Source organism: Anas acuta, chromosome 6, assembly GCF_963932015.1.
Source record: "Anas acuta chromosome 6, bAnaAcu1.1, whole genome shotgun sequence".
Classification (NCBI taxonomy): domain Eukaryota; kingdom Metazoa; phylum Chordata; class Aves; order Anseriformes; family Anatidae; genus Anas; species Anas acuta.
This window is the reverse complement of record NC_088984.1, coordinates 29,841,358-29,869,236: the sequence shown is the minus strand read 5'-3', so window position 1 is coordinate 29,869,236 and position 27,879 is coordinate 29,841,358. Positions and strand designations below refer to the sequence as shown.

General features: G+C 40.0%; 1 protein-coding gene across 13 annotated transcripts in view; it reads right to left on the bottom strand.

The window, feature by feature from the left end:
- The window catches only part of AGAP1 (ArfGAP with GTPase domain, ankyrin repeat and PH domain 1), a 347,733-nt gene that overhangs the window by 193,954 nt on the left and 125,900 nt on the right, over window positions 1–27,879 (bottom strand). For all 13 annotated transcript variants that reach the window (XM_068686216.1, XM_068686209.1, XM_068686211.1 and 10 more), the window contains 2 exons: window positions 27,020–27,161; window positions 22,958–23,092 (listed from right to left, as the gene is read on the bottom strand). In XM_068686216.1, coding sequence (XP_068542317.1) covers window positions 22,958–23,092; window positions 27,020–27,161 — 277 coding nt within the window. The remainder of the gene's footprint in view (window positions 1–22,957; window positions 23,093–27,019; window positions 27,162–27,879) is intronic.

Sequence of the window (27,879 nt, the reverse complement as noted above, 5' to 3'; positions counted from 1 at the left end):
TACGGGGATAGGAGCTTCTGAAGTACCTAAAGGAGTACCCTGACCCTTCAAAGTTTGCAACATATGAAAGACGTGACTGATCATCTGTGGGGCAATCGCCAGACTGTCAAAAGACCTACTGTGCTCTTTCTAAAGCTACCTTGAGAGAAGAGATGAAACCTAAATCTTGCCTATCAGAAGTCAACAAAAGGGGTTCAGCATACATCTCCTCAGCAGTGCTGCTGCAAAATCACATTTTCTACATCTTCTATTCTAGAGAAAAAAGCCCTGAAATACACAAAACTTAAAATGGCTGGCACTAAAAACCCCACAGACCTGCTAACTCCTGCTGCTGAGATCTTCAGACACAGTAGTTAGCGAGGAAAAAAACACAGTTAAATGGTTGTGTAGCAGGAGAAATACACCATAATTACAAGAACACTGGATCCAGAGAACAGTCGAGCTATATTGCCCGTTCGGCCTCCACACCTGTTTCTGTTATTACATCTTTGTCAGGACTCAAAGTGACAACTCATTAGCCACTCGGTGTTAGGAAAAATCCTTAAACCAACACGCTTTGTTTCCACAACTGCAACTATAAATAGGTTCACGCTGGGCTTGCAAGCATCTTTGTCGGAGTATTCCTAGACAAGGATATGTCCACAAGCATGATATTTTTTTCCCCAACAGCAACAACAAAACAGTTCAGGCAACTGAGTGGCTGTGTGGGACCTCTGCTGAAAACATAGAGTAAGAATTGTTCTTCACGAATGCCCGATGTAAGCTGTAGATACACACAAATTATTGCTGTTAACAGAAGCTAACCTGTGTACATCATTAGCCAGTTTAAGACTATGTATCTTCAGATTAATGTTGAAGTGCCTGTAATTGAAACATCGTCCAGAGAAAGACAATTAAAAAAAAAAAAAAAAGCTGTTCTACAAAGCAAATAGAGAAAGGAAAGCAGAAATATTTTTGCCCTGGAGCTTTCAGGTGCCATCTAATCCAAAAAATTATTCAACACTTCTGAATTTAACATAAGTATATTTACTAAGGGATGGTTCTAAACCAAATCAATACCGACTTAATCTGTGTGGCAGGGACCAAAAATAATCAAGACAAACATTTTAACTTTTTTTTTTTTTTTTTTTAAATCAACTGTATTCTCTGTGCATTCACATACTCAAACTATCAGAGATGTTACTGTAAGCCATCTATCTAGATATAGAAAGCTGAACAAAATGGATTTGGGAAGTCAAGAACTTTTCTGCAAATAAACAGGGATATGCCAAGAATATTTAGAATTGCAAATCAGGAGAATTGATGTTTAGCAAATATTTGGTCGTTAGGAAAGACCGATGCCTCCCTGTTGTACGTGTACATTTAATTTCACAAACTAGAATGACTTGAGTATGTGTTTTGCTGTAAGGTTTAGTTAATCAAAAGCATGTGAAACTCCTGATCTGCGAGATGAATAAAATGTTCAAGTTTGGATAGAAAGCTCTCGACTTGAATGCCTCTTCTTCCATGCCTGACCTAGCTCACCAAAACAAAACGAACCTTCCCACCCCCTGCCACTTTCATCTCAAACACTACTTTTTGTTAGTCAAACTGCTCCTTTGTAAGCAGCTCCTACCAACTTCGCAGCGGCTCATTTATTTCATCTTGATTGGAAGGACAGCCACACTAAGCGGGAGAGCTCGGTGCTGCAGCAGCCCGTGAGCCAGAAAGCCCCGCTCAGCGCCAGCACGCTCCCCGCGGCCCCGCAGATCTGCATGCAGACCACCACTGCTTCTTCCCCTGCCCCAGCCACGCACACAGAAGTTATTCGCTGTTGGAGAGGAAACTTGGAGCGATTCTGACAGGCAAAGCTGCCCAATTCCTCTCTCCGCAGTACGGAGGTGGCAGGGGATGGGTGAGCACCACCCGGCTGAACGCACTCGAGGCGGGCACATCGGGTCACCCCCTCTCCCCGAAACCAAGAACTGTGCCTCCATAATGAACCAACTCCTCATTGTGCTCAATTTCTGAGCTAATCACCATTAGAAACACTGTTGCCAGAGTAACTGATCTGACAGAGCTGTCTTTCATTGGTTCAAAGGGCCGTTCATATGTCAACTTCTTGTGCAGCGTCAGGCTGCTTTGGCAGGGGCAGCTGGGTCTCTAAAATCTCATTAGCGCAGCTCCATTCAAGGATAAGGACAAGAAAGTCAGAGGCCTGAGGGAAAAATGCTCCTTACAAGAAGTTCAAGATACAAGGTAAGACCGTCTCATCTAGCTCCACCTCCTAAAACTTCAAGTACAAAGATAGCTCCGCGCCGCACAATGGATGCGTTTAGGGAAATCTCATCTAGCCTGAGAACTGCTCTCTGCCCGTTTTTAAGGCAGGGCCTGGAAAACATCCAGAGGTATCAACAATTTGATCGCTGCTCCCTTGCCCAGAAGGCTGTGAATAGGGTTACCGCTGCGCCTTTGACACCGCTTTTTAGTAAGGAACGCTCGAAATAATGAAAGGGAAGACTCCAGGCACACACTACCTGTGAAACGTGGTGATCCTTACCATTTAACACTGTTAGAAAAGCATCGTGTGTTTAGAGATGAAAACAGTCTTCTCGAATTACCATTAATTTAAATAAAAATGGGTTTCCCATAAAATCGCATCCAAGACTATTTATTTTCAGTGTCTCAGTATGAGAAAACACTCGGTTAAAACCTGAATCAGGCAAAAGATGGGAATACAAGAATTGGGCACTAAATTTTCTTCCACTTACTGAAAAAAACAGCTTTCAGCTGAAGTTGGACTGCTCACGGCTGACTGAAAAACAACAGAAAGGACAAACAACCTATATTTTACTACTGGGAAAAACTGTGGAGTTTACACAAAGCTTACCCCCCTCCCCTGCACTCACACAGAGCGTTTTGAAGGAAACGTTCATGGCAATTACTGATTTGGCTGCTTTTGTAGACCACGATGAGACCTCTGCCTACAAAAAGCACAGACTATTAGCCGTAATGCAACCAGTGCCAAAGATGGCTCTTGATAAGATGATGATTTATTAGGAAGGCCAAGCCGTACATGCACTACACTGAATCTTACAAAAGGGCACGCTCTCCTTATCAAAGGCCACCGTGATATTTTTAAGTAAGAGAAAATGAATGCTTCATCACCAGGCTTACATAAGAAATCTGATTCTCTTTAAATTCATTTTTCATAATCTTCACATGAGCACAAGGTCAAAATATTTGTTTAGTGCTTAAAATTCCAGGAGAGGGAAACAGGCTCAGAAACACCACAAACATTGTCACCATCTGTTTTTGGACACCAAGCATAAAGACAACTGGGAACTCTAGCACCCTGCTTGATCCGGCACTGCTGGCATCCCTACTGTGTACTTGCTCCCTCCCCTGCCAGATTTCAGGTTTTGTAAGTTGCATGGCAGCGAGACTGACGTTATTCATGCATGTCCTGGTGTTCAGCATCTACCTGTATGGAAGGTAAAAGGCCCCTGCAAGTCCTTCTGACTAAGAGGCAGGAGAGAACACACTTTTCATGTCCAATGCTTTACACTCTCCTTGTCACAGCCTCATTCTTGTTCATCAATTAACACTTCCACAGACTAACCCTTTTATAAGGTATTTTATGACACCAGCAGTGCTCACCATAGTTTATTACTCAAATTCCTACAGAACAGAAAAAACAATACATGAGGAAGTATCCTAGCCAACATCTCCAGGCAATAATACGAACATCAGAAAACAAAAAACATTAGATGTATTTAAACCAACTCCTACAGCAGTCACGGGTCCTATAAAAAGCTCTTTAGCCGGACCTTGTAGGGAAAAGGACAGAGAGTGGAAGCGGCACAAGTAGCTGTGGTGGTTCCACACCAGTAGGTAGCTCAGCACCACCACACCACTCTCTTGCTCACCTTCCTCAAACACGGGGCAGTGCCAGGGCCCTGTGCACAGAGGCCTCCCTGCAGCCCCCTGTGGTGTAAATGCCTGAAGTAACTAGGAAAATAAAACTAACATTCACACTTTTAAGGAAAAGGTACAGCATTGAAGAGGCTTTCAGGGTAGGGCATAACTGCATTATCTGAGCGTTCCCTAGGCTCCCAACCTTAGATGCTATCGCGCTGGGGAAACTTGGTGTGCTAGCTCTAAGGAACACCACGGAGCGTAGAGTGGAGTGGAGACACCACGGCTAGGCTCTGTAATCAGGTGGGGCCTCGATTGTTCTTGTGCACAAAGCTGCACTTTTTGCCACCCTAAGCCAAAGACCTGTCATGTTTTGACAAATGCTGTACCCTAGTGTACTTTTTGCTCATTATAATATCATTATAATACCAAAACACACCTCCATCCCAAAAGCTACCCGCCTCCAAGGTGCGACCACCCCTCACTGAGCATGCGCCCTGAATTTCTCGGAGCCTATTACTTTAAACGGAAACGGGAAAACTTTACACCAATCATAACTAAGATATGCTTGACTAGAGCCACTCAAGCTCCACCTAAAAGATAGAAAATAATATAAATTGGCCCAAGAGAGAGGGGATGTTAGGGAAGATACCATCGTCAGGGGAGATACCATCCCGAGGACATACAACATCCTTAGGACCTCCTGACTCCTGGGATCAGTCGACGGGCTGAGCCTCTCTTCCCCCCCCATTGGGACGCCTTTGGGTGAGATCTGAATATTTGCTTATAAATCTCTATAGAGTCTTTGATCCTTTTAACGCGTTTATTTCTAGGCTGCACACCTAGAACCCACACCTAGAACCCACACCTAGAACCCCTGTAACACCTGTGTATTTCATGCATACTAGCTTGCTTTTGCAGATAGTCACTATCACCGGCAATCCAAAAGAACCTGATTATCTGTTGCTGTAATAAACCATACTTGATTGCATTGTGATAGCTCTCATTAATGCAACTAGGGTGAGGGTGGTTATCCGTGATAGTTCAGTGTTCTGAATCTAACCAGATCCCCAGACGGTTAATGCATTGTTGGTGAATGTCTGAGCGGACCCCCAGGTGGTTATTACGTTTTTGGTGAATGTCCGAACGGACCCCCAGTTTTGGTGAATGTCCGACTGGTTCAGTACTCTGAATCCAACCGGGCCCGTAACGGTTAATCAGCTACACCCCTTTAACGCGACACCCCCGTCGCCAAAACCTCCCCACGCACACACAGCTATACGCTAGTGTAACTGACATCAATAAATCACATTTCACCAGATGAATAAACTTAATCTGCTTCTGCCCATAAGCCCTGCTGATGGCCGTTTGTTTCTCGTGGAAAGCACTACCTCAGAAAAACACTATGGGAATTTAAGACAGCCAGCAGCTTATGTATTTACAGTAGCTCCATTTCAGCTTAATATTCCATGTTTATAATAAATGTGTTCAATAAAAGTAAATTTATTCCAGAATTACATATTACAGGACAGCAGTAATAACTGCCAGAGCAAGCACTAACCACAAATGCCTTTCAATGGGAAGCATAAAAATAAGCATCCACTTTTAAAGCCATTGGGCCTGTTATTTTAATCCCATTCAATTTCCAGGCTAGACAACTTTTATACTTCTTCCTTTAAAGGAGGGGGATGGACGTGGGCAACGTATGCTCACAGTACTGCTGCAAGACAAGAGGAACATACGCCTCCCTGTCCTGCTGAGGAGCCTCCCATTTTGTTCATGTATAAGAAAAATGCCCTAAGCCTCATTCTCACAACTCTCACCCATTTATTTCAAATGACAATTGATCTGTTTCCTATAATGTTAGCATTCAATTTATTATGGTCTTCCAGTGTGCAAGCATGTTAAGTGTAAAGCCAAGGCAAGTCGGTGTACAAGAACAGCACACACCACAGTATGCAGCTGCAGGAGATGCTGCCTTGAGCAGCAAAATCAGGTTCAGAACTTTTTAACCAAGATCTTTCAGTGGTCCGTGGTCCAACCCTCAGCTGTATCAGCATGGCTAAAGTGCATCACACAGCCAGAAATGTCTCAAGCTGTTTTCCCCTTCAGAAACAGTGCCTTGCAAAGCCATACCCAAAGACATGAGTTACTATTCTGCTCCGTACACAAGCCCACTTAACCTGCTAGCAGACTATGGCGATGCTCACCAGGATAAGCTGTATTTCACATCACAGGGTGACCAACAAGGGTGGGAAAATTAAGTGTACGGGTACCTTCATCACACATAACAAGAAAGGAGTCACTCTGATGGAAAAAGCTGTAGTGCATGGCACCAAAAGCACTAGGAAGTTTTACAGGACAAAGTTCTTGGCAAACAGATCTGTACTTTAAAAAAAAAGTGATTACATACACAATACTTGACTTAGTACTTGACTAAGACACACCTCACTTTGAAGCACTGGATAGTCACATTAGCCAGATAGCTGTTGTTCTTGTACTGTTTCATTCTTGAATTTATTTTGCATTATAACTTAGCAAGCAACCAAGCACAACCTACAAAGAAAAGCACACCAAAACCTTTCGGTTACCTTCTGGCTTCCTTCTGCTTCAGGAAGCAAAGCATTTAACGAGACAGACTTCTTCCCTGACAAAGGTAAGCAGGTATTCCCTTTATCTCATTTCATTAAAACAAATTCATCTTCATTTATGTCTCAATTACCTTGCAGGGCTGTTAATTTGCTGGAAATGAAGCTATTGTGTAATCGCTGTTATTACTTGGGGGATTTAAATGCTGCCTGTAATAAACAGTTACCTTCAGGACAGAACAAAGTCAACAGTATTAACGTTAATTATGGAATAAAAAATGGCAGTCAAGTATACAGCTACAAAGCTAGAAATATAGCTCCTGTGAAGTATGAACGAAGTTAGCAGGATACAAGACAACTAATGCTATATACTTTGCTGATCTGTATTAGTCTTCACTTGTAATGTGTGACGGCTGAAACACTTCAAGCTACACACGGTCATTGGACATAGCAATTCTAGAAATCAGTAAGGGCAATAGGAAGAACCATTCAAAATGAGATTCTTAAATTAAGCATGTGTACAAACCCTCTGTAAGGCTTCACGTTTGCAAATATTAACGTTGATTAAGTCCATCATGCAGGATTCTGCCAAAAGCGTTGTGCTCACCCATATACGACAAGACCACCGCTGATACGAGTACATTTGAATTAGTACCTTGAACTGAGTTACACAGAACAAATTATTTTTCATGTTTAGGTTATCGTGCTAATATAACTTTGCCCATAACAATACACTTTTGCTCATATAATTGCATTTCCAATATCACTACAGTGCAGAAGTCGCTTGCTCTTTTTGGTGGTGGAGGTGGTTTTGTTTGTTTAAATGGAGATCTGGGTTTGGAACAAGCCAGGTAAGATAAAGCACTGGGGTTAGAACTTGGCATTTACTAAGAAAGAAATTTCAGTCACAGTAATTTGAACCGCTGGAATAGTTCAGAAGGCAAAGCCTCAGCATCCTACAGAGTTCCACGTGCAACCCAAATCCATCCTTCACACCTCAAGAATAAGAAATTACAAAGAAAAGTTCATAGTTTTACTACACATATTAGACTGGCTCCTCAAAAGATCTCGAAGTTGCATCTTATTGCTAAAAACATAATTCTTTCACCCTACTAAAATGATTTTTTTCTACCTACGCACATCCAAATAGTTCCCAAGAACTACACAACTATGTCACGAGTTAAGTGACTAGAACACACACGTATGACCTCATGAATTTTATGCTACAAAACACCATTTTATGTTCACCACGGTTAAACACTTTCAGGTACAATGGGGTAATGTTATTTTTTCTAGAAAATTATAATAGAATTCCCCTTAAAATAAATGTAGCATTGCACTTCAATGCTACTTTGATTTTTTTGTTTGATGCTATCATTGAAATTCATGTTCTAGCTCTGGCTCTGTTCTTGTTTTACCTGGTATAAAAATACAGTTACAAGTAAGTCTCAGAATTAAATATCTCTAATCAATGGCAATATAAATGTAATTTTTATTTACATATGTAACTGTGATTATCACCGCATGTCACTTATTCATAAATTTGATGCAAATCACTGTCTCCCAAGATTAGGTAAGCAAATATGCCAATAAATCTGCTAGACAATCTGGAAAGCATCTGGCATCTGAAGAAATTAAAAAAAATAAACTTAAGTTTGCCTCAGTACACAAACTGTGCTGCCAGTAAAAGCATATGGCTTCAGGATTTATTAAGGCAAACACTGTCAGACATTTGGGTTAAGAATTTTGCACATGGATTTACCTAATCTGTAAATCACGAAGCTCTGTTTATCCTTCCATTACAATGGGATCAAGTCATAAATCCTGTTATTTCCACTCAGAGTTATAATTTTAAAGAAAAGTTTAAGAAATGTTAAAACACACGAATAAGGAAACAATTTAGAAAACAGCATGTTCAAATAAAACAATGTCAAATTAAGTCTTCATTAAATGCCCATAAATATTTGTGTTGTTTTTTTTTTTTTTTGAACCACAGAACAACATGATGTACAACATGATTTTGGCACATAACAAAATTTCATATTTACCTTTTCCTTCATGAACAGCTTATTTCTTGTGGCGTGCTATTAAACTACAGCTTTAATAGATGAATGTTTGTACTCACCAAAGATTAATACACATCCAATAAACTCACTAACAGCACACGACCAAGGACATAAAATGACAGAAAGCTCTGGATTTCATTAGGAAGACTGAGGTATGTCTATCATTTATACAAGATGATATTTGATATCATCTATATCAAATAAATTCAACTTCACTTGTGCCTCATTTCAGAGAGTATTATTCCTTCACCTGTGAAAAGGTTTTCATTGCTACCAAAACCAAAGGCCTGTCATTAGAATAATCAGTGATTTTTGTGAAACTACCAAAATGATTTGAAATAGTTTCCTAAAAAGATCAAGTCTGTGAATCCAAAGGTGCAAGCACACCTCATGCTCACAGAGCTGTATGGTCCCAAAACGAGGGCTGCCTACAGAGCATGGAGGAGTGGAAAATGAAGTTTGCAGGTGCATCATTTCCATTCACAAAGTGTGAAGGAACACAGCGGTCAGAAAGCCAGCTTGTTCGTAAGCAAGACAAACCTGTTGCATTTGGGTATTATCTAGTTAACCAACAAATACTTAAGACTTCGCATTGGTATTCTGTCGAAACTTCTTTATGCTCTTCAAAATTCATTTTCAGCAAGTATCTAGTTGAAATAACCCACAGAGGTGGCTCTGTTGTAAAGAACTTGGTTCTCTGTTGTTTCCTTACGCTTTTAATCTCAAACTTTACACATGCAGAGAAATAGTAGTGTGTATATTTAATCAAAACCAGCCTTTTGTCTCCTAAATTTGTTATTTTTATCCCTTTTTCCAACCATAGCTAGCTTTACCTGTCACTTTGTGATGCAAGGATGATGATATTATTCTGAATGGCATCTTGACAAATAAAACCATAGAACTGATGGAACATTCCAGTTCTGTAGTGGCTTGTCAAAATTTGTTGCAGGCTATTTCTGCCTTCCCCTGCCCTCCTGGCACTTCTGGTAGACACAATCTCCATTCATATGGCAGGCTGAATACCACAAAAATGATTATTCACAAGCAGGGGAGTGACCTATGCTTTAATTAGAAGTATCTGGGCATGTCAGACAGCCACAAAAACAAACAAAACCAAGAAAACCTATGCCAGCAACAAAATACAAACAACTTCAATTTTCTGTTTCAACCCAGTTTCTGGGATACTCCAAAGATTTCATGCTCCCATGGCATTCGTTGGTTCCAAAATTATGGAATCATCGGCAATAAGATCCTACATCCCCAAGACACTATTTCCACAGAAATTTGCACAAAGATAATTCCCCTCACTTTGAATATGGAATTTCTTCCTTGTGATGTGAATATTATACGCAGAAGAAAAAAATCAGGTATTATCTTTGATGCAGAGTATTTCCAGTTTGCTGTCTTAAAGATCAACAACTCACTGTTTTCAAGATGTTTCAAGAATTTAAAACAAAATGAGTTTGATAGCTTTTTGAACACTGGATATACACCACACATTGGTTAACCCCTTAAGAATTTTTCAGAATAAAAATCTCAAGTACTCTTATGACATTCAAACTTCTTTACTATAGTACTGATTCAACTACAGCCAAAGGAAGATCTCCCATGTAAAATGGAGTTGTAATATAATAATGTACACAAACAAGTGAATACAACTGCACCAGCATCCAAGAAGATGTGCACCAGCACTTGTGTCATGTCTTCTTGAGGCACAAGTTACATACATCATTCACCATCAGGATCCAGAAATAGCACAATATTCTTGTACTTTAAAGAAAAAAACTTCTCAAAACAAACCGAATAACATGTCTCAAAATCCATCTCAGACACACTAATTCCTATTAGAAAAACAGTACCTTTTGCCTTAAATCTTTAAGGGTTAATCTTATTATCTTATTGTTCCTAAGACTGTTGATGAACTCTCAAGTGAAATAATCCCTTATCAAAATGATCTCACTAAGTCCAGAACTAGATATAAAGTCATATATTCTATAAAGTCATATATTCTATACTGAAGGCTAAATTCTTCACTTGTTTTTGTGGCATTTATGTACATGCAATTGTCAAAATCTGTACTCCAGAGCAGAAGCATCATAGAGCTTTTTACATAAATCTCACAAAACACATAAGCCCCCCCACCTTCACACTTTAATCATTTGCTAACAGTTACAATAAGGTTGTATTAAAAATTTAAACTGCCCTACTTAATGCAATTTACCTTCAAAGGTCCATTTCCAGAGAATGAATTTGAATGATATAAATGTCGAACACTTGATCAGATTTATTGCACTGAAGAATATTTCTCTTGATACAGATCTGACGAGTGAAGGCTAATGACTTCAGTTTTATTACTTTCTAAGCACTTAATGGGAAAATTTAGACATTTTCACAAGACTAAGCTTCAGCAAGAATGGTACATTTACAAAATGACAGCACAGGAGACAGCTACGCGATCTCTTTAGAGATGACCAGTTCAACAGCATTATTAATAGAGAGAGAAATGAGAAGGATTTATCCAGGCAATTCTGTGCACAACAGCCGGAGCTGTGCACCCCTCTGCTATCCAGAGAGGGGAACGATGTGCCTGAAACATTGACTACAGCCACGTCCCCATACTGAACTGCAGCCAAAATGCACCATCCCCTACGAGACACGTTTTGGGAAGTGACAGCTGAATTCATACTCAGATTGTAAAATTAGGAACCAAATGATACTCCTGTACGTACAAATTAGTTCCTACAGGCAGCTACAGAACAGTTATTTAAGCACAAGAAAATTATTACAACAAGAGACCGAGTTACCAGCCTCCCAGCTCTGTTACAACCAGGTTTTTCCATACATAAGTACTTTCCAAATACTACGACCATGAAAAGTACTTACAAAATACTACAAAGCAAATAGTTTTACTTGTCCAAGAATATTTTTTTTAATTATTTTTTTAAACTGAAAGACAGCTGGGAGTCCTCAGGTTTCAATTAACATCTAGATCCTTATCCAATCAATCACCAAGAGCTATAAATTTCCTATATTTCTCATTAGTTACACTATTGCACAGCTTAAATATAAATATACCTTTCCGTAAGACTGTAAATTATGATGCCTAAGACACAAGCAATGGTACAAGCCATCAGAAGAGGCATAAATGATGAGAGCAAGTCAATTGTATATATGCTGAACTGAAGCTGATTTACTCCTCAATTATCATTATTTTTCTTATACATACAAAAGCATCACCAACAGAAGCCTCACTAGCATGCTACATCTCCTGGAGCTTGTATATATGACTTGAAACCAGTAATGACCTGTCTTTACTGATATTAACAAGTTTTATGCACAAAATCCAATTTTCTATGGAAAAAAATATTTCTTCAGCATCTGCCAATAACATTCCTTCATTAACTGCAGATGGGCAAGGGGGGTGGTAGTTGTTTTTTTTTTAAGCTCTAAATTCAGAATGGTTTTTGTGATGCTGAAAACCATTTTCAGCCTTTTCAAAGGGCACGCACATAGCAGGGCAGCCCAGAAAGTACCGAACAAAGCAGCACCTCGGGAGCCCAGAAATCTTGGGGTCTGCTATACTGACACTGCAAAGAACATGTTGGCTTTTGTGGCTGTGTGTCAGCTTTACAATGATTTCTCCTTCCATCCTGAGCCCATGACAAAGTGACTAAGAGCTTTCCCCGGTGATTAGCAGGACCCTGCTCCGCAAGGTGCACTGCCTCCCTCACAGCCCACACCACACCAGCTGGCAGAAGCTCACATTTCAGCTCTGTTGTCTTCCTCAGGAGAGGCGCTACTGGAAAGGAAGGCTTCGGTCATGTACGTGTGTAGGGCACAACATAAATTTACCTTTGAGAGAAGCCTATAAATAACTGGGATGATGCAAGGACAATGCATGTGACACATGACTGAAGCATGCTCAGAAAACCTGCCTTCTCTTTATCTGTGTAAAAATTTCTTATCAAGTCAATTCAAGGCTTTAAAAGTTCGAGGAAACTTCCACTCAACAGCTATAAGCTAACATACACACAAATGAAAAAAAAATCCACACCAAAGAAAAGCAAGGACCTGCAAGCTAAGGGCCAAAGGAACACAGCATGGCTACAATGAACAGTCCGGCCGTGCTCCTTTGGGCACTCTCACACACTCTTGGAAAATTTTTACCACGCATCCTATGAGAAGTCTGAATGACAACCCAAGAAATAACTAAGGGAAAGACACAAAAAATCTTGATCAAAGTGAAAAACTTTCATTTACGAAACACACTTTTAATATTGCGACATCCCAAGAATCCAGGCGTCACTACAGAACAGAAAAACAAACTTGCAGGGGATGTGGGATGCCCAGGTGGCTACAGCTATCCTAGCACAATCCTGCATCCCAATGAAGTTTATATCCCCAAATTCCCATGGCTTGGTGGGTCTGACCATCCATCCACAACGTCAGTGCATGGCAGCAAATAACGCTGCTCATTAAGCTGCTCACTCTGTAGGACTGCTCAGCACACAGACTAATGCCATCTTAATTAAACACAAATAAAGTGAGTAGCTTACAGATATAACACTGCACATTTAATGCCGACAGAAGTTACATCACAAGAGTGGTGCTAATGTTGAGGTTTAACTGTTAAGGGGGAATTCCACCTTTAATGCTCACAAGTTTCCTTCTGCAACATCAGGGACTTAGCACTGTAAGCAGCCTCGTCAAATCAAAAGCTAATTTCCAAGTTAAATTTATAGGCAAGCAGTTTGAGGATTCTCTGCTTTACGCAGAATGGGGAAAAAAAACAGCTTTAACAATCCCGCAGCAGTGCTGGAGCTTCCTGGCATAGGAAGGAATTCAGAGGGAGCGATGCCCACAATCATCCTGGCTCACTCCACATGCGCCACCTCCATCCCTTCTTTCAGGCTTCTGCATTCTGAATACACCCGTGCTAATCCCACAGAAGCAAAAGGCCTCAATAGGATTTGCATATGCATACGGATTAGTTGAAAGGGAATGATTTGCAATGCATTTCGGAAATCGCTTTAGAAGAACAATCCATGCTAATAATAAACTTTGAAGTTTAAAACGTGTTTGTTACACAACAGAAAACATGACAAAAGGATGATGTTTATTACACAAGTTGGAAGTGTTTGATAGCTCAGACAAAACCATCCCTTTATCGTAAGAGGAAAAGAATGCCATTCACTTCTACACATTACAAAATACACTACAAATACACCCTGGAATAGAGAGAAATTATGGAAACTAAGAGTCATATTAACGTAATATCACTAATTTGGCAGTGCTTTTTGCTTGTTTTACAACCCAGATCAAAGAGCTTCAGTATGCTGTATGCTGTAAGTAACAAATATGTCAAAGCAATAATAATAATTGGGAAACTCAACAGATGGCCAGGAATCCCAAGGCCTGATACACCAGAAGTGGAGCATACCAGGGCTGCTGCTCAAGGAAAAGCGGTGTGTTCTTCAGGAGACTCCCCAGGCTTGGCATTGCCTGCTGCCTTTATTCTGGAAGCAAGCACTTTCTGCCAGCAAAGCAGAAATTTTATTTCCACGCGTCCTGTAAGGCTCTGGTGATGCTCAGAGCAGGCTGGTGTTATTCTCAAAGTCAGTTTTAGAGCAAGGGGCAGGGGGGAGGTATTTTTCCCTGCATCTGTCTTGAGCCAAGACACGTGGCATGGTAGGTCTCATCCCTTCATTCATCAGCACTTTGCCAGCAAAGTCACTTGGTGCTAATGAATCCAAAGCTAAATCCACAACAGACTTAAAACCGATGACCAAGGGACAGCATGCTGGCAATAATTAAAGAGATCAGATTTTAGAAGTTTCACGCTGCCCTCTGCATTTCAGAAGTTGTTGGGCAAGCTGTAAGGAATACATGTTGGAAGACAGCAGATGACAAATCTTAAGATTTGTCAATAAAAATCTAATTTAAAAAATTTTTTTAAATCAAGAAAAACAGGTTAAGTGATGATATCCTAACATAGAGCATACCAGTATACAGTAAGAACAGCAGGAGCTACTAGCAGGGCAGGCTATACCCCCAACACACAGCAAATGAGTCGCAGTTTAGACAGGCCTCTTGACAACCTGCAAGGACACCTGTCTTACTTTTGTTGGTTTCCCTTTTTTCCCCTCTATTGGGAATAAGACTCTGCAGGATGCAAGACAATTTAGCAGCAGTTTTATTTTCCCCAGGTACTAAACACAACAGCAATACAAATGTCTAATGCAGACTGTGTAACAGCAAAGCAGAAACAGATTAGACCTGAAAATATAAGCAAAAAACCTGGAAGTGTATTTCAGCATTACACTAAAAGTGCAACGCACTCAGAGAGGCTTATAGCTACAATACCCTGCATTTCAAAAAAGCACTAGTTGATTGCTATCAGATTAGAAGTGATACTTGATATTAAAAAGTGAGAGCAGGCGCTGTCGTTTCTTCAGATACATTTACAGAACTGCCACAACCTGCAGCTCTGCAGACAGAACCCCCACATGCCTTCAGATTAGCGCACACATCCACATCACACTTAGCTAAAATTTCATCTATGGCTCAAGTACTGACATTACTGACACATACACATTTAAAAGCAATTTTTAAACACTTGATGGAGGACAAGTTAATACATTGGGATAATAACAAAAATCACAATTTATTCATCGCACTAACTGCATAAGCAAAGGAGGGACAACGCACAAAACCAAGATACCAAAGTCTTAAATATTCGACTGTAGAAAATGCAGAGAATTCATCAGGAACTGTCTAGCTTTCTCCCTCTTCTAGAGCTTGCATTCACATCAGTTTTTGGTGTTAATGGAAAACAACCTTCATCTGTTTGCAAGACACTTCATGAACCTGCTTAGGACATTTTTTTTTTTTTTTTTTTTTTAAACTGCAAATGCACGTGAACCTATAAAACATGCTGCTTAAGCCTCTCAAGCTCAGGTCCATTGCCAATAAAAAGCAACCGACCACCAAACAACCATCGTGCTTCCTTCCCCAGAATTTCTTTTCACATTTGCATCCAAGTACATAAACCTAATGGACCAATCCTGAATCTTCAATAATGGAAACCATATTCTTTCATATTTTAATGAAATATATCAACATCCTTTCCATTCAGTGAAGAAGTATCATGGATGAACTAGGACCTTCATTTATTCTACTCCTCAGAAAACAGAGCAGCTATCACCTACTGCATAACCATCCCATCACCATGCAGTCTACATTTCAAGTAACGTGCCTACTGCATATACTTCAAATTAACTATTAAAGAAAATGCTGTAAAACTAACTATAAAATTAGGCATATGAGAAGTTCTTAAGGTACTGTTTTCTACATATAGCCTAGTGAATGACACACCTACTGTAACTAAAAATTGAACCTCTCTGGAACTTTATTAGCACTACAGCATTCAGCTCCTCTGTACATGTCACTTCTTAAGTGACGTACCCAGAACTATACCTCCTGATCCCACTGTTCAGTTCCAAGAACAAGAAAAATGGATGCAGTTGTGTCATTGGAAGATCCTTCTCTCTTCTCCACTCACTTTTGAATCCAAGGGTAGACTTGAAGAAATCTGACGGAGCATTAAGAGCTTCAAAGTCCCTGCAACTCTCATGAAACTATGCCACCAAGCAAAGGACATGTGAAGGTCCCAACAGTGGCTGTAACATCAGGTAACTGCTAAGCAAGAGAGACACAATATGCATAGAAGTGACCTTTACATCCCCAAGAAATCAGAAAAAAGAAAAGCTTGAACTCTAATTCATAAAAAAAACCATGAGTATCAGTCAATCAGGAATTATAAATCCATAGAAAAGGGGGGTTCCAGTATTGTCTTCCCCAACTCACACCAATATTTGTCATTTTCTAGTCCAATCCAGTAGAGAGAGCAGCGGGGAGGACTTTATCTGTCCAGCAGTGTGAAACCAGCACGCCTTGACAATTTTTGCAGAGATACCGCATCACCTGGTGTTTAGAGCAGGTGATGGTGCTGGCATCCCTATGGAAATCACCGCTCCTGGAAGGATGTGAGGAGCCCTCGGTTAAACCGCTGCATGGCGAGGGGCACTCAGCTCAGAAGGCACAAGTACTGAGCACAAATGTTTAGCCTAGTTCCGGATATAAGTCTCAAAAAGTCCACATCAACCAACAGCAACTCACTCTTCCCATGTTTTATTTATACTCAAATCCAATATTCAAGTGCTAATTTTGATTTTATTTATATGCCAGTGAGTTCTTAAAACATATGAGGTCAGAGTTTTTATTGCTACAGGGAAAGCCACAGTACTAAGGACAAAAAATTGTCCCTTTTGTTGCTCCTTCTCAAGAAAATTCAGAAAATAAAAATAGCTGGACCTCAAAAAACACAGACTTGTTTCCCAGTATTGTTGCAGCATGAGGGAAAAAAAAAAAAATCAAAGTTTTACCAGGCTGATAGAGTCCATCTTTGACAAGTCTAACTAATGAGTAATCAGAGCCGCTTGTCACTTCTGATGCTGTGCCGCAGCCATAAGCACTCCGCAGAAAGGTCACAGCTGTACGCTGCTGAAATCAGAGTAATTACAGGAGCCAGAGGACCTGCTCTCGAGCTCCGCATGGCACTTCGGCTGCACACAGCTCCAGCCTCCGACTTCGGCACTGAAGAACCCTTAGGGCCATATCTAGTGCGAGAGTGAATACTGCCTCTCCCTAAAAATCTGTCAGCGTGATAGGAGTAAGACTTTATTTACTTCCCATTAGACTGATTAACATTTCTTAATGAAAATACATCTATAAAAACTGACTCGTTAATACTGATGACAAGTGACAGCCATTCCCTGCAATCCAGGCCTACAAGGATTAATTTGTCATCTTCTATCCTCTAATGGACAGTTTGTTCTTTAAGGTATCCCTTTTAGACACAGTTCAACAAAACACTGGAAATATTATTTGGTTTTGAACATAAAATATTCCCCCAAAAAGGATTTGGAAATAAATATCTGATAACCATTTATAAACATACACTCCCTAATACAAGATTAGCTCAATTTTGCAAGGAAAACCTGCAAAAAACCTGCGACAGCACAACACCCGAGCTAGAGGTCCAAATTGTGAGGCAGCACCGACCTGCTCCATCCGCACTGACATAACGTACCTAATTCCTGCCCCAATATCCAGGGATTTATTCCTATTTTGTGTGTTAATTTTTTTGTGTTACCGTCATCTATACAAGGTAAGGCATCCCAAATCTGTGTTTGATACCTCAGGTATAGAGGATATATATATACCCTATATCCTACTGCATGTACAACACAACAGGCAATTTGAATTTTCACCTTCTCCCTTGTTTAGGGCACATTACAAATACCAAAAACCAAATCCCATCCCAAACAAATTCATTTTTCATTAAGACATGACAGCAGCAATGCCTTCCTTGGTATCTGAGACAGGTACATTGCATCAAAAAACTTCCATCAAGTCTTCCTTCACAGGATCTAATCCATCTGACAACACCTTAACAATGAGGCTCTGAACACCAACATCACAAAATCCCGTCCCAGCAAGACTCATAAGTAACACAGACACAAAATTCTGTTTTTTTTCCCCACAAAATACATTGCTACAACCTATGCAAGTGGATCAGACCTCAAGCCCTTAAAGAGTGGCTTCAGAACCATCCCCTCCAATTAAGAACCAGACTCAACACTGAGTTGAAATCAGATTCAAACCCTTTTACTCATACCCAGAGATACAAGTTGCAGTGATGGTTAAAGGTTTTTATAAATATTTGAACATTTTTTTCCTTTGTGATTTAAGAGTTGCATAGCACACAGTTAAATGGGTCAAAAATTTGAACACAAACTAGGGAGAAACGTGCAATTATGAATACATCATGAACAAAAATAAAAGCAATCCTTATGCATTAATGGTACATCAAGCTAATTCAAGGCGGCTAAAATCATTAAAAAGGCATCCTGAGGCAGTACACAGTCATTACTATATTGCCCTGACAAGAAATATTAAAATAATCATTTCCAGTGTCATTGATAAAATTCATTTTGATAAGCAAGAAAACCCCTCTAATTCTTAACAATGAAATCTAAAGCTAGATCAAATACTAAATGGACTCATTTTCTCTTTAAAACCCACACTCACCTGTCCAGCAATCCCCAGTCCCAAATATCAAGAATAACCGATGTCTTATTAAGCTGGATTTTTATTTTTTTTAAATTTAAGACTGAAATGCAGGGCCTGCTTGTACAGATCCAACTTCAAACAGCATCAGAGATTAGACCCAAGTGGGACAACGCCGAGGGTTACAAACACCCCTCTGAAGTGTTCAACAAAACCTTGCTTCACTTTAGCATACAAACTTTTACAGTAGATTGTCAAATTGTGTATCTGAGTACTTACCACACTTCAGAATTCACAAGCTGTATCACAGTATCAAAGCAGTTTAATTTGTAGATTATTAGGACATAGGACAATGAGCAAATCTTAGTCTTTTGAGATGTGTATACAATGAACAACCCCACTGATAATTTTTGATTACAAATCTAGTTTTCAATTTCACCCAATGTTAAAGAACAACCAAATAAAAATATATAAAAGTACATTAATTATGCATCAGCTTCCATGAAGTGTTTCTGCACACAAAAATAAAACTGCTCACATTACAAAAGCATGAACCTACTTCGCTGCAATCAGTGAGCTTATCAAGTGTAAGGAAAGGAAAAATTGTTAACAATATATTGGGACTTATATAAAGAATGAAGTAATTTCATAATAATTATTCAAGTTGAAGTATTCTAACACTCAACAGGGGGAAAAAACAGGACCTGAGTTATAACTAACAGTTCAGTGCTTGCGCAGATAAAAATTAGAAATTTGATTTCTAATCTGAGTACAATGAAGGTGTGAGTAAAACACCCGTCACTGAAACTTCTAGTTTTTTCAGCAGAAAGGTAGGTCTACATCATATTAATGTATAAAAGGAAAAAAAAAAAACACTAAGTTTTTGGAAAGCTTGTAAAACTGCACCTTTTGGAACAAAACTACTAATTGCTATGTTTAAGGAAAGCCTATTGGGACTAGGACTCGTAGCAGGGTTTTGGACACTGGAAGTTTACAGTTAGAGATTTAACACCACCCCACTGGCAATTCAGACTTCCTGAAAAGCAGCTTTGGGTTTGGAACACCAACTATACATGTAAATCACAGCTGATGCAAATTATTACATGCAGCATTGGACTTGATGAGAACAGGAGTCATAGCATACAAAACAAGAGCACTGAAGTTAACGGGAATTAACCAAAACTGACCTCTCCTGCTACATCCTCTATAACATCCACGTTTAACATCCTCTACAACATCCATGTTTAACAAACAAGTCCCTGGCAATCAATGTTACTCTTGGACAACACAGTGAGGCACCCTTACAGAACTGCCAAAGCAGACACCCTGGAGTATTTCAATACCAAGCAAAAGCTACCCTAGAACACCATGGCAAGAAGTTAAATCCTAAACCTGAATTCCAAGAATGAATATCCACCCGGTTTGAAGCAAAGTCTAGAAACAATTCCAATACACAGAAATACAATACACAGAAATACACAGGAATAGTAGCTACGTGTCTTGCATACTGTCATATTTGTGGGAAAAAGAAGTGGTCAACACCACTTTCTCCTCAGCAAAAAAAAACACAAAACAAAACAGCAAGAACCTGTCCTACATTATTTTTAATGTAACAGTTGGTCTGTACCCCTTTCATGTTCACTGAAAAAATGCAGTATTTTTATCAAGGCTGCTAGCACTGACTCAGGGTTCCCTCAAATAGTAAGAAATGCTCAACAGTGTTGTCTTACTGGGTGAAGAGCTATCCATCCTTCCCTCATCTCTTATCCTTCTTCATCGCCAATATCTACATCAAGAAGTGCTGTGGCTTTAAAAAGAAAAAATAACTATGGGTATGCGGTCAAAGTCGAGCAACCAGGCAGGTGTCTGGCTACCCTGCTAAAGAGGTGGCCTGACAAATTTAGGATAAGGGGAGGAAGAGCTGCTCCAGGTGAACACCAGCTTCAGAGAGAATAAGACGATAAGCCCCAGCAAGGCACCAGGCTGGCTGCACGCAGTCAGAACCACAAGGAACTGAAAACTTTTTGTAACTGCTTGCTAGCACAGTCAACTCACAGATCACTGTGGGCAGTTTCACAGAATTACATCAGGTGCGTGCTGTTCTGTACATTTTATATTTAATGCCTACCAACATACAAAGAAGTTGAAATAAAATCAGTGTGTGTGTGTAAATCTAGCGTATATATCATGATGCTAGCTTGTATTCCATACTGAATAAAAATGCAAAGTTATTCTAAGTCATAGGCTCTCACGGTGTGAATGGTCATTAAAGCAAAGGTGACAGAGCCACGGGTCAGCCCCAGCTGTAGTTGTTGCCCCATTGACAGCCCTCCCTATGACACAGTCTATATCCCAGGAAGTCAGACAGCTGATGTACAGGACAAGGATCTCACATTCTGGCAGGTTTCCTTTTTCTAAAGGAAAGACAACTTGAAAACTTTCCCCAAATTTCCGCCTTTCTATCCCTTGCCTTCCAAAAGGTCTGCAGTTTTGTAGATTATACGATTGCTCTAAAAAAATTAAACCTACATTCAACCTGAACAACCCAGAGTTGCATACACCAAGAGTCATTTAATCAATTCCTCCCAATTAACAACTTGTACTGCTCATTCACACCCTCTCATTTAATGGGGTTAAGAAGCTCCTTTGCTTCTTGCCGAAAAAAAAACAGCAAAAATTATCAGGAATTGGATTTGGTCCCAGACGTGTCTGGCAACTGTAACACATTTGTACAGAAGCATTCCTAATTCCATTAGTTGGTAAACATTAAGTAGCTGGTTGACCACCATGTAGGTAAAACAGAATTTGAAATTTCTTTAACACTTTTGTCAATTCTTTCTACTTACTCTTGAAATTCAGTAGAGATAAATAAGCTTCCTGGAAGCTTATGAGTTTATCACACTATCTTTTTGCGAAGAGATTTCTCTCTCAAAAGCTTCTTGAGGGGAGAAAAAATAGACTGTACACCAACACTTAGAATATATAATTATAAATCTAACTATAGCTTGCACTCAAAAATAAACGTACTAACAAAAACCCTAAATGGTTGTTTGAAACTCATTCAATACAGAAAATGCAGGCAGTGAAAACAGTAATTTCTGCAACTAGTTCAATAGAAAACATTGAGAAAATTACAAAGATAAAGCTTTAAACAGTTTTCTGAGATACTTCCAACAGGCTGGTTGAGCATACCCTCGTTTGGAATCAAGCACAGCGCAGCATATGTCAGTGTTTTCCATCTGAAAATTAGAATGCTTGGCTTTTTTTTTTTTTTTTTTTTTTAAAAAAAGCCACCTTTGCAGATACACAGATCTTTGCACTGATGTGACACCATCTCACAACCACTAACAGTGCAGGTCTTTGCAATAAAAAGCAGACAACAACAAAACAAAACTCCACAGAAGTAAAGACTTTTGAACAGTAGTTCAGTGTAATTAAGGTTTCTAAATGCAGAACTGTCATATTCAGATACTACACACCCATCACTAGAACAGAAGGCAACAAAATCCCAAGACACGTGGCTGAATTTCCACTAGAGGGTGCACAAAGTCCATTTCATGTACCAAGGATTAAGTTCAGTGCAGCTTCTCCAGCCACAAGTTCTTCCAAGAGGTTAACACTCCAAAATAGTTACAAATAGTCAAAACAAGGCTTCTGTTATTTTTTTTTTTAAGATGGTTCACTATGATCACTAATACCTCCTACAAGGCAAACTAGAACATTGCTGTTACTCATGTTTTAAATCATCCATCAGCAGCCAACTTTACTTCTAAACACCTACAAAACTGCCAGCTTTAAACACTCCATGAATGCCACAAGTGACTTCTCCTGACTATTCCATGCCTACCAATTGTCTCAGTTTATTCCTGATTTCTCAAATGCAAAAGTCAATTTTAAACTACTTGGCACAAACACTCTCTCAGCACCTCCACAATCACTAAATCAAAACAAAGTAAACTTTATTAATATAAAGCAAGCACAAAGGAAAATAGAAAAATAAAGACTAAAAGTAGCTTAAGATGCCAAAAACTAAAGGTGGTGGGTAGCAGACAGCACAACACTGTGCACATGCCATGTTAAGCATAATAAGGCCTCTAATTATCTCAAGGTATTATAAAAAACGAATAAACCCCTAGAAACAAATATTTTCTTTACCTAATCATTAACAAATACTTGCAAAATGGGAACACACCAGATCTGTCAGACATCAGTGGCTATTTAAACAACAAGTACAGTACTATGTGATATGCTGGACAAAGAAAAAGTAATCTTTACCATCTTGAAAGACTCTCTCCACGTTGAGGCCGTACGTAGCACAGGTTTCATAGTAAGTGCATCTCTTGAGATCGTTTGATAACTTCCTTGCTCTGGCATCATCTATGACACGTGGGTTACTGGAACTTATAGCATCTACAGCAACAGAGGTAAAATATATTTACGTACAGATGTAAACATAATTTGAAAACAACATCTTAGAATTACCAATCCCCAAACAATGAATTTAAATACAAACCATGTGACTTTTAGACTTCTTAGAAAAAAGAGGACATAACTCCAAATTTCATACTTCAGAAAAATCAACTTGTATCTTAAAATACTAAAAATCAACAGCACACTGATTCATTCTAAAAAGCTAGGAAAAACTAAGTGGTTTTAAGTTACCCTAAAATATATTTGGATCACCAGCTCAAATAAAATCCATAATCTTACAAAAGAGAACATGGCCTCTGAAGTAAAGTGTACGTAGAAAAAAACAAGTGGCTGATGATTATAAACACGTCAAATGATTTTAAGCCTCCTATAAATACCAGCAGTGGCTCACAGGTAACATTCACCTGTAGCATGAAGCATGAAACATCTTCTGTTTGTAAGAACAGAACACTTGCAGTAACGAAACAATGAAATGCAGTGAATAAATAGTACCATGCATTACTGTGACACCCAGAAAGAGATTTGCACAAGATACCATTTTCTAAAGAACAAAAACACAACAAGAAATACTAAGACAGCTGGGGAAATAAAATTCAAGATGGCAGATAAGAAATAACACCACTGTATGGAATTGCTAATAAAGCTTCACTAAAAATCTGAAATCCAATTCTTGTCTGAGCTCCTCAGCATAACTCAGTGTAACTATGCTTTTTTCTTTTTTGGGTCGATTCCTTCCCAGTGAGCAAGGTTATTTCCCTCTGCACTTCACACTTAGCCATTGTGAGCCAGCAGCCAGCAAGGCTGAGCTGGGAGCACAGGACTTCTCTTACCTAAAGCCACCCCTGCACATGCCCACCACACACACCTCCGCTTAAGCAGTCACTAACCAGGTTAACATAAAACTGGGGTTGTCCATATATTCACATTATGCTGCTGACCTTTCAAGTCACAGCCAAGACTGGATCCAGTAAACTCTTTGTAAATGGCTCTGAATGAGTCTCAAACCTTGATTTAAACATATTGATGAAATAGTGTGCATATACTGCAAAGCTAGTAATAAAACAGTAATTCATTTTTCAGAGCTAAATGACAATACTTTCAACCTCTCTGCAAGAGCTATGTTTTAGGTGTGCTTTGCAACCGCAGTTTCTAGTTTGTTTATCCATAGGAGCTGAAAAAAATTGTACCAGGAAAAAAAACAAAACATAACATGCTAAGGAGAAATCTCTTTACTACTATCCTCCACCGTAGCAAAGAACTCTATAAGGGTTATACTTGACTATTTACAGAGTGATAGCACTATGATCAAATCTTCAAAAGCAACTTTTTTTTTCCCTCCCAGGAATATCATAGTTAATTAGCACTGGAAAAAAAGCTGCAAGGAGCAACAAAAGTACAGCCCAATCTACAAAGCTCTGCAGCTTCCACCTGGCCACCACAACAGGCACTGATTTCAGTATTTAGAGGTGCTCAGAATGGTTTTCTAAAATCTGGTGTTTTCCACAGTGGCAGCTATTTTCAGGACAAAACAGCCTCAGTTCACCGTTACATCAGTGACTGCTGCAATGCTATAGCCGAGGCTCAGATCTGAGCGTGATAAGACCACTGCTGTTACTGCTCCACGCACAGGATCTGATTTATTAATAAAAGCAGAGCAGTTGATTTAGAAAGCTAACCGCAGACTTCTCTTGTTTTTAAGCAGCAGAGGGCGCTGAGAACATGTAACCAGAATTGAACTGATAAATACCACCATGGCTTCAAGAAGTTCAACTTGTAAAAAGCAAAGGCAGCGCTGCAGGTAGGAATGCGCCTGCAGGGCAGAGCACCTCCACTCCCCCTCACTTCCCAGGGGAGATGGCAGCACGCACACCTCTGTAAGCATGGAGCAGGTGCTGATGTCTGAGAAAAGCTTTCATTTCTCAGATTGTTTCAAGAATACTGCTGTATCTATCAAGCTGAGTGTCAAACAGGTAAATTTTGTAATAAAACAGCACAGTTTGACAGCCGCTGTAGCCAAAACGCGCTTTTTTTTTTCTGCTGATGCTTATTCCAAAAACTAGTAATATTTCTGTCCTTAGTCACATATTAACAATTCCCTTTGCATCAATGTTGCAACAGAAAATGAGCTTTACAAAACAAATTCCTTTCTGGTACTAACTGGAAGGAGATGAGAGCACAGTCCAGTGACAAAAATGCATAAAACCGCCTCAGTGAAGCGTTTCCCCCTCCCATTTTTCTGGGGTTTCAAGTGGACTGTGTGGCCCTGCAGAGCAGTTCGTTTCTGCTTTTGGCTCTAATTTCTGCTATCCTAAGACTTTTGTTGTACCTACTTCCCTTTTCATGTTTCTATCATCTGTTTCCGCCCTGAAGCCCCATCGCTGTTCTTCCTCCTGTGCTCCCCACACTTCCCCCTGCTTCCTGTGGCACAGGGCCGGTGTCGCAGCTCTGCGGGCTGGAGGCAAATCCCTCTGACCACAGCACTGACAACAACCACAAGCAAAGAGAGCAATCAAAAGCAGCAGCAGCACTAAAATCTGTGGCACACACGGAGATGCCCACAGCCAATTCATAGAAAGGCTTGGGTTGGAAGGGCCCTTAAAGCCCATCTCGTTCCACACACCAGGCCTGGTTGGCCAAGGCCTCATCTAACCTGGCCTTGAGCACCTCCAGGGATGGGGCACCCACAGCTTCTCCGGGCAGCCCGGGACAGGGTTTCACCGCCCAAATCCACAAGAGTAGCTCATGACACCTGTTTTTTCCCTCTAACTTCACACAGGAACTTAGCCACATGCAGCAACCAGTGCTTCAATGTAAACGAACACAAATGTGTCTTAAACCATACTTCTAAAACAGCAGGACTCTAAAGTAAAGCATCTCTGCAACAAGTCCTATTTGTTAGGAGGTATTCCAGGACACCTACATAACTAGGCACAGGGAAGCCTCAACTCTTCTGCCTCTGTTCCAGCCCAAACACACAGCAAACGAACCGCAGTGCAGAACACTACCACACCATAAAGCTGATGCTGCAGTCAAGCAAGGCAGAGAACCAACCAGAGAATCAACCAGACAGCTCAGACACAAAAGAAACAAGTGATACCAGGAACTTTCCCTAACTAGACAAAAGAAACTGAAATATTACCAGGAGCTTTCCCAAACTAGATTTCTTCTTCTAATAGTTTAAGCCAGCTGCTGCTTCAGAGTGTGTTTTGGAAAATAAGCAATTGGGGTGTTTTGTCTCAGGTGACAGAAGGCTGCATTCCCATTTTGTGGAAGGTTTTCAATCTCTGATCTGTCTGCCTCCTAGGAATGCTACAGCACTGACCACTTTCAGACTGATAATGTTGTGCAAACTGGTTCATCTTCACAATTTACACAATTGATTCACCTGTCCAAATTCAGTCTTAGCATCTGTCTGATGGCCAAGAAAGCGAGCATGACAGGCAAACACTGAATATATATTTACTTTTAAATCTAATGAGAGAGAAACAGTTATTTACTAGCTTCTGGAAGACACTAGAGTGCCTTGGAAATCTAATTCTCAGATGGCCATGGAAGAAGTCAGATCAAATTATGCATATTTTAAATGGCTTTTGTACACTGTCACATATTTCATAATTTTTGGCTGAGTACCACAGTACAACCATTTTAAATCATGACAGAAACCCATTCTAAATCACCATTGCTAATGCCCTACACGCTTTCAGCATCCCTAGGGCTCTGCGTGGACATTTGTCTCCCATTTTAAACCAGTCCTTGCAATGCCAAGACCCTGTGCCAAGCCAGCTGAGGAAACCTAGGAAATCACCTTGCTGATAGGGAAGGGCAGGGCACGGCATTGCCAGCTTGGAACAGCCTGTACGGCCACAAAAGGACACTCTGAGGAAATGTGGTCAATATTGCACTTACCCTGAGTTCCCACTAGTACCATCGGAATTTCACTAGTGTTGCGATAGTTAGCCATACGGCTGTAGTAGTGGTAAACGGTCTGGAAGCTGACTTCATCTTCCAAACTGAAGACAAATATAACAGCATCCACCCACATGGCAAACTGCAGAATAAAAATGGAAAAGGCAGACTGAGCGCGAAGCAATAAAGAGGAAAAAAGAAAAACATTCTTATCTGACATACAGGGAAAGAGGTAACATACATCAGGGAAGCTTTGTTAGTGACAATAACCAGGTCTTAAAAAAAAGTGGTGTATTATTTAAAAAATGATGAATCAACATTTATCACTGTGCAAGGTAGTATCTGGGATAAGCAAAGGTTTTTCCCTCACACTCAGAACTGTCTCTCTCCTTCACTGGTATATGATATTGTAAGCCCAACTACTATCAGTGCACACTGATTTTGATTCATAGAAAGAGGATGCCACAGCCTCAGATCTCCGTATTTGTGATTTATAAATGAACAATACCTACCCCTAGTACTCAGATGCCTCATTTAGTGCATTATTTTCCCCACCCTGTGCTTTATGTGCTTGCATGCTGGTGTTTCTGTCAATGCCAGGACAAATATGGCTGTGGTTTTTCAAGCATTGAAAATAATTCTCACATCTCACTCAACGTCCAAAAACGTTAATTTCAAATTGTCTGTGAGTTTATAATTAGAACACTGGTTGGACAAACAGTACTGAATGTCTCATTCAGCTTCCAGCATGAAAGCAAACTCTTCTCTCTTGGCATCAGTAATCCACTAAAAGACATGAGTGCGCACAGGCCAAGGCAGGGTGTTCTAGTGACCATGCAAGTGAAGAAGAGTGCTTACAA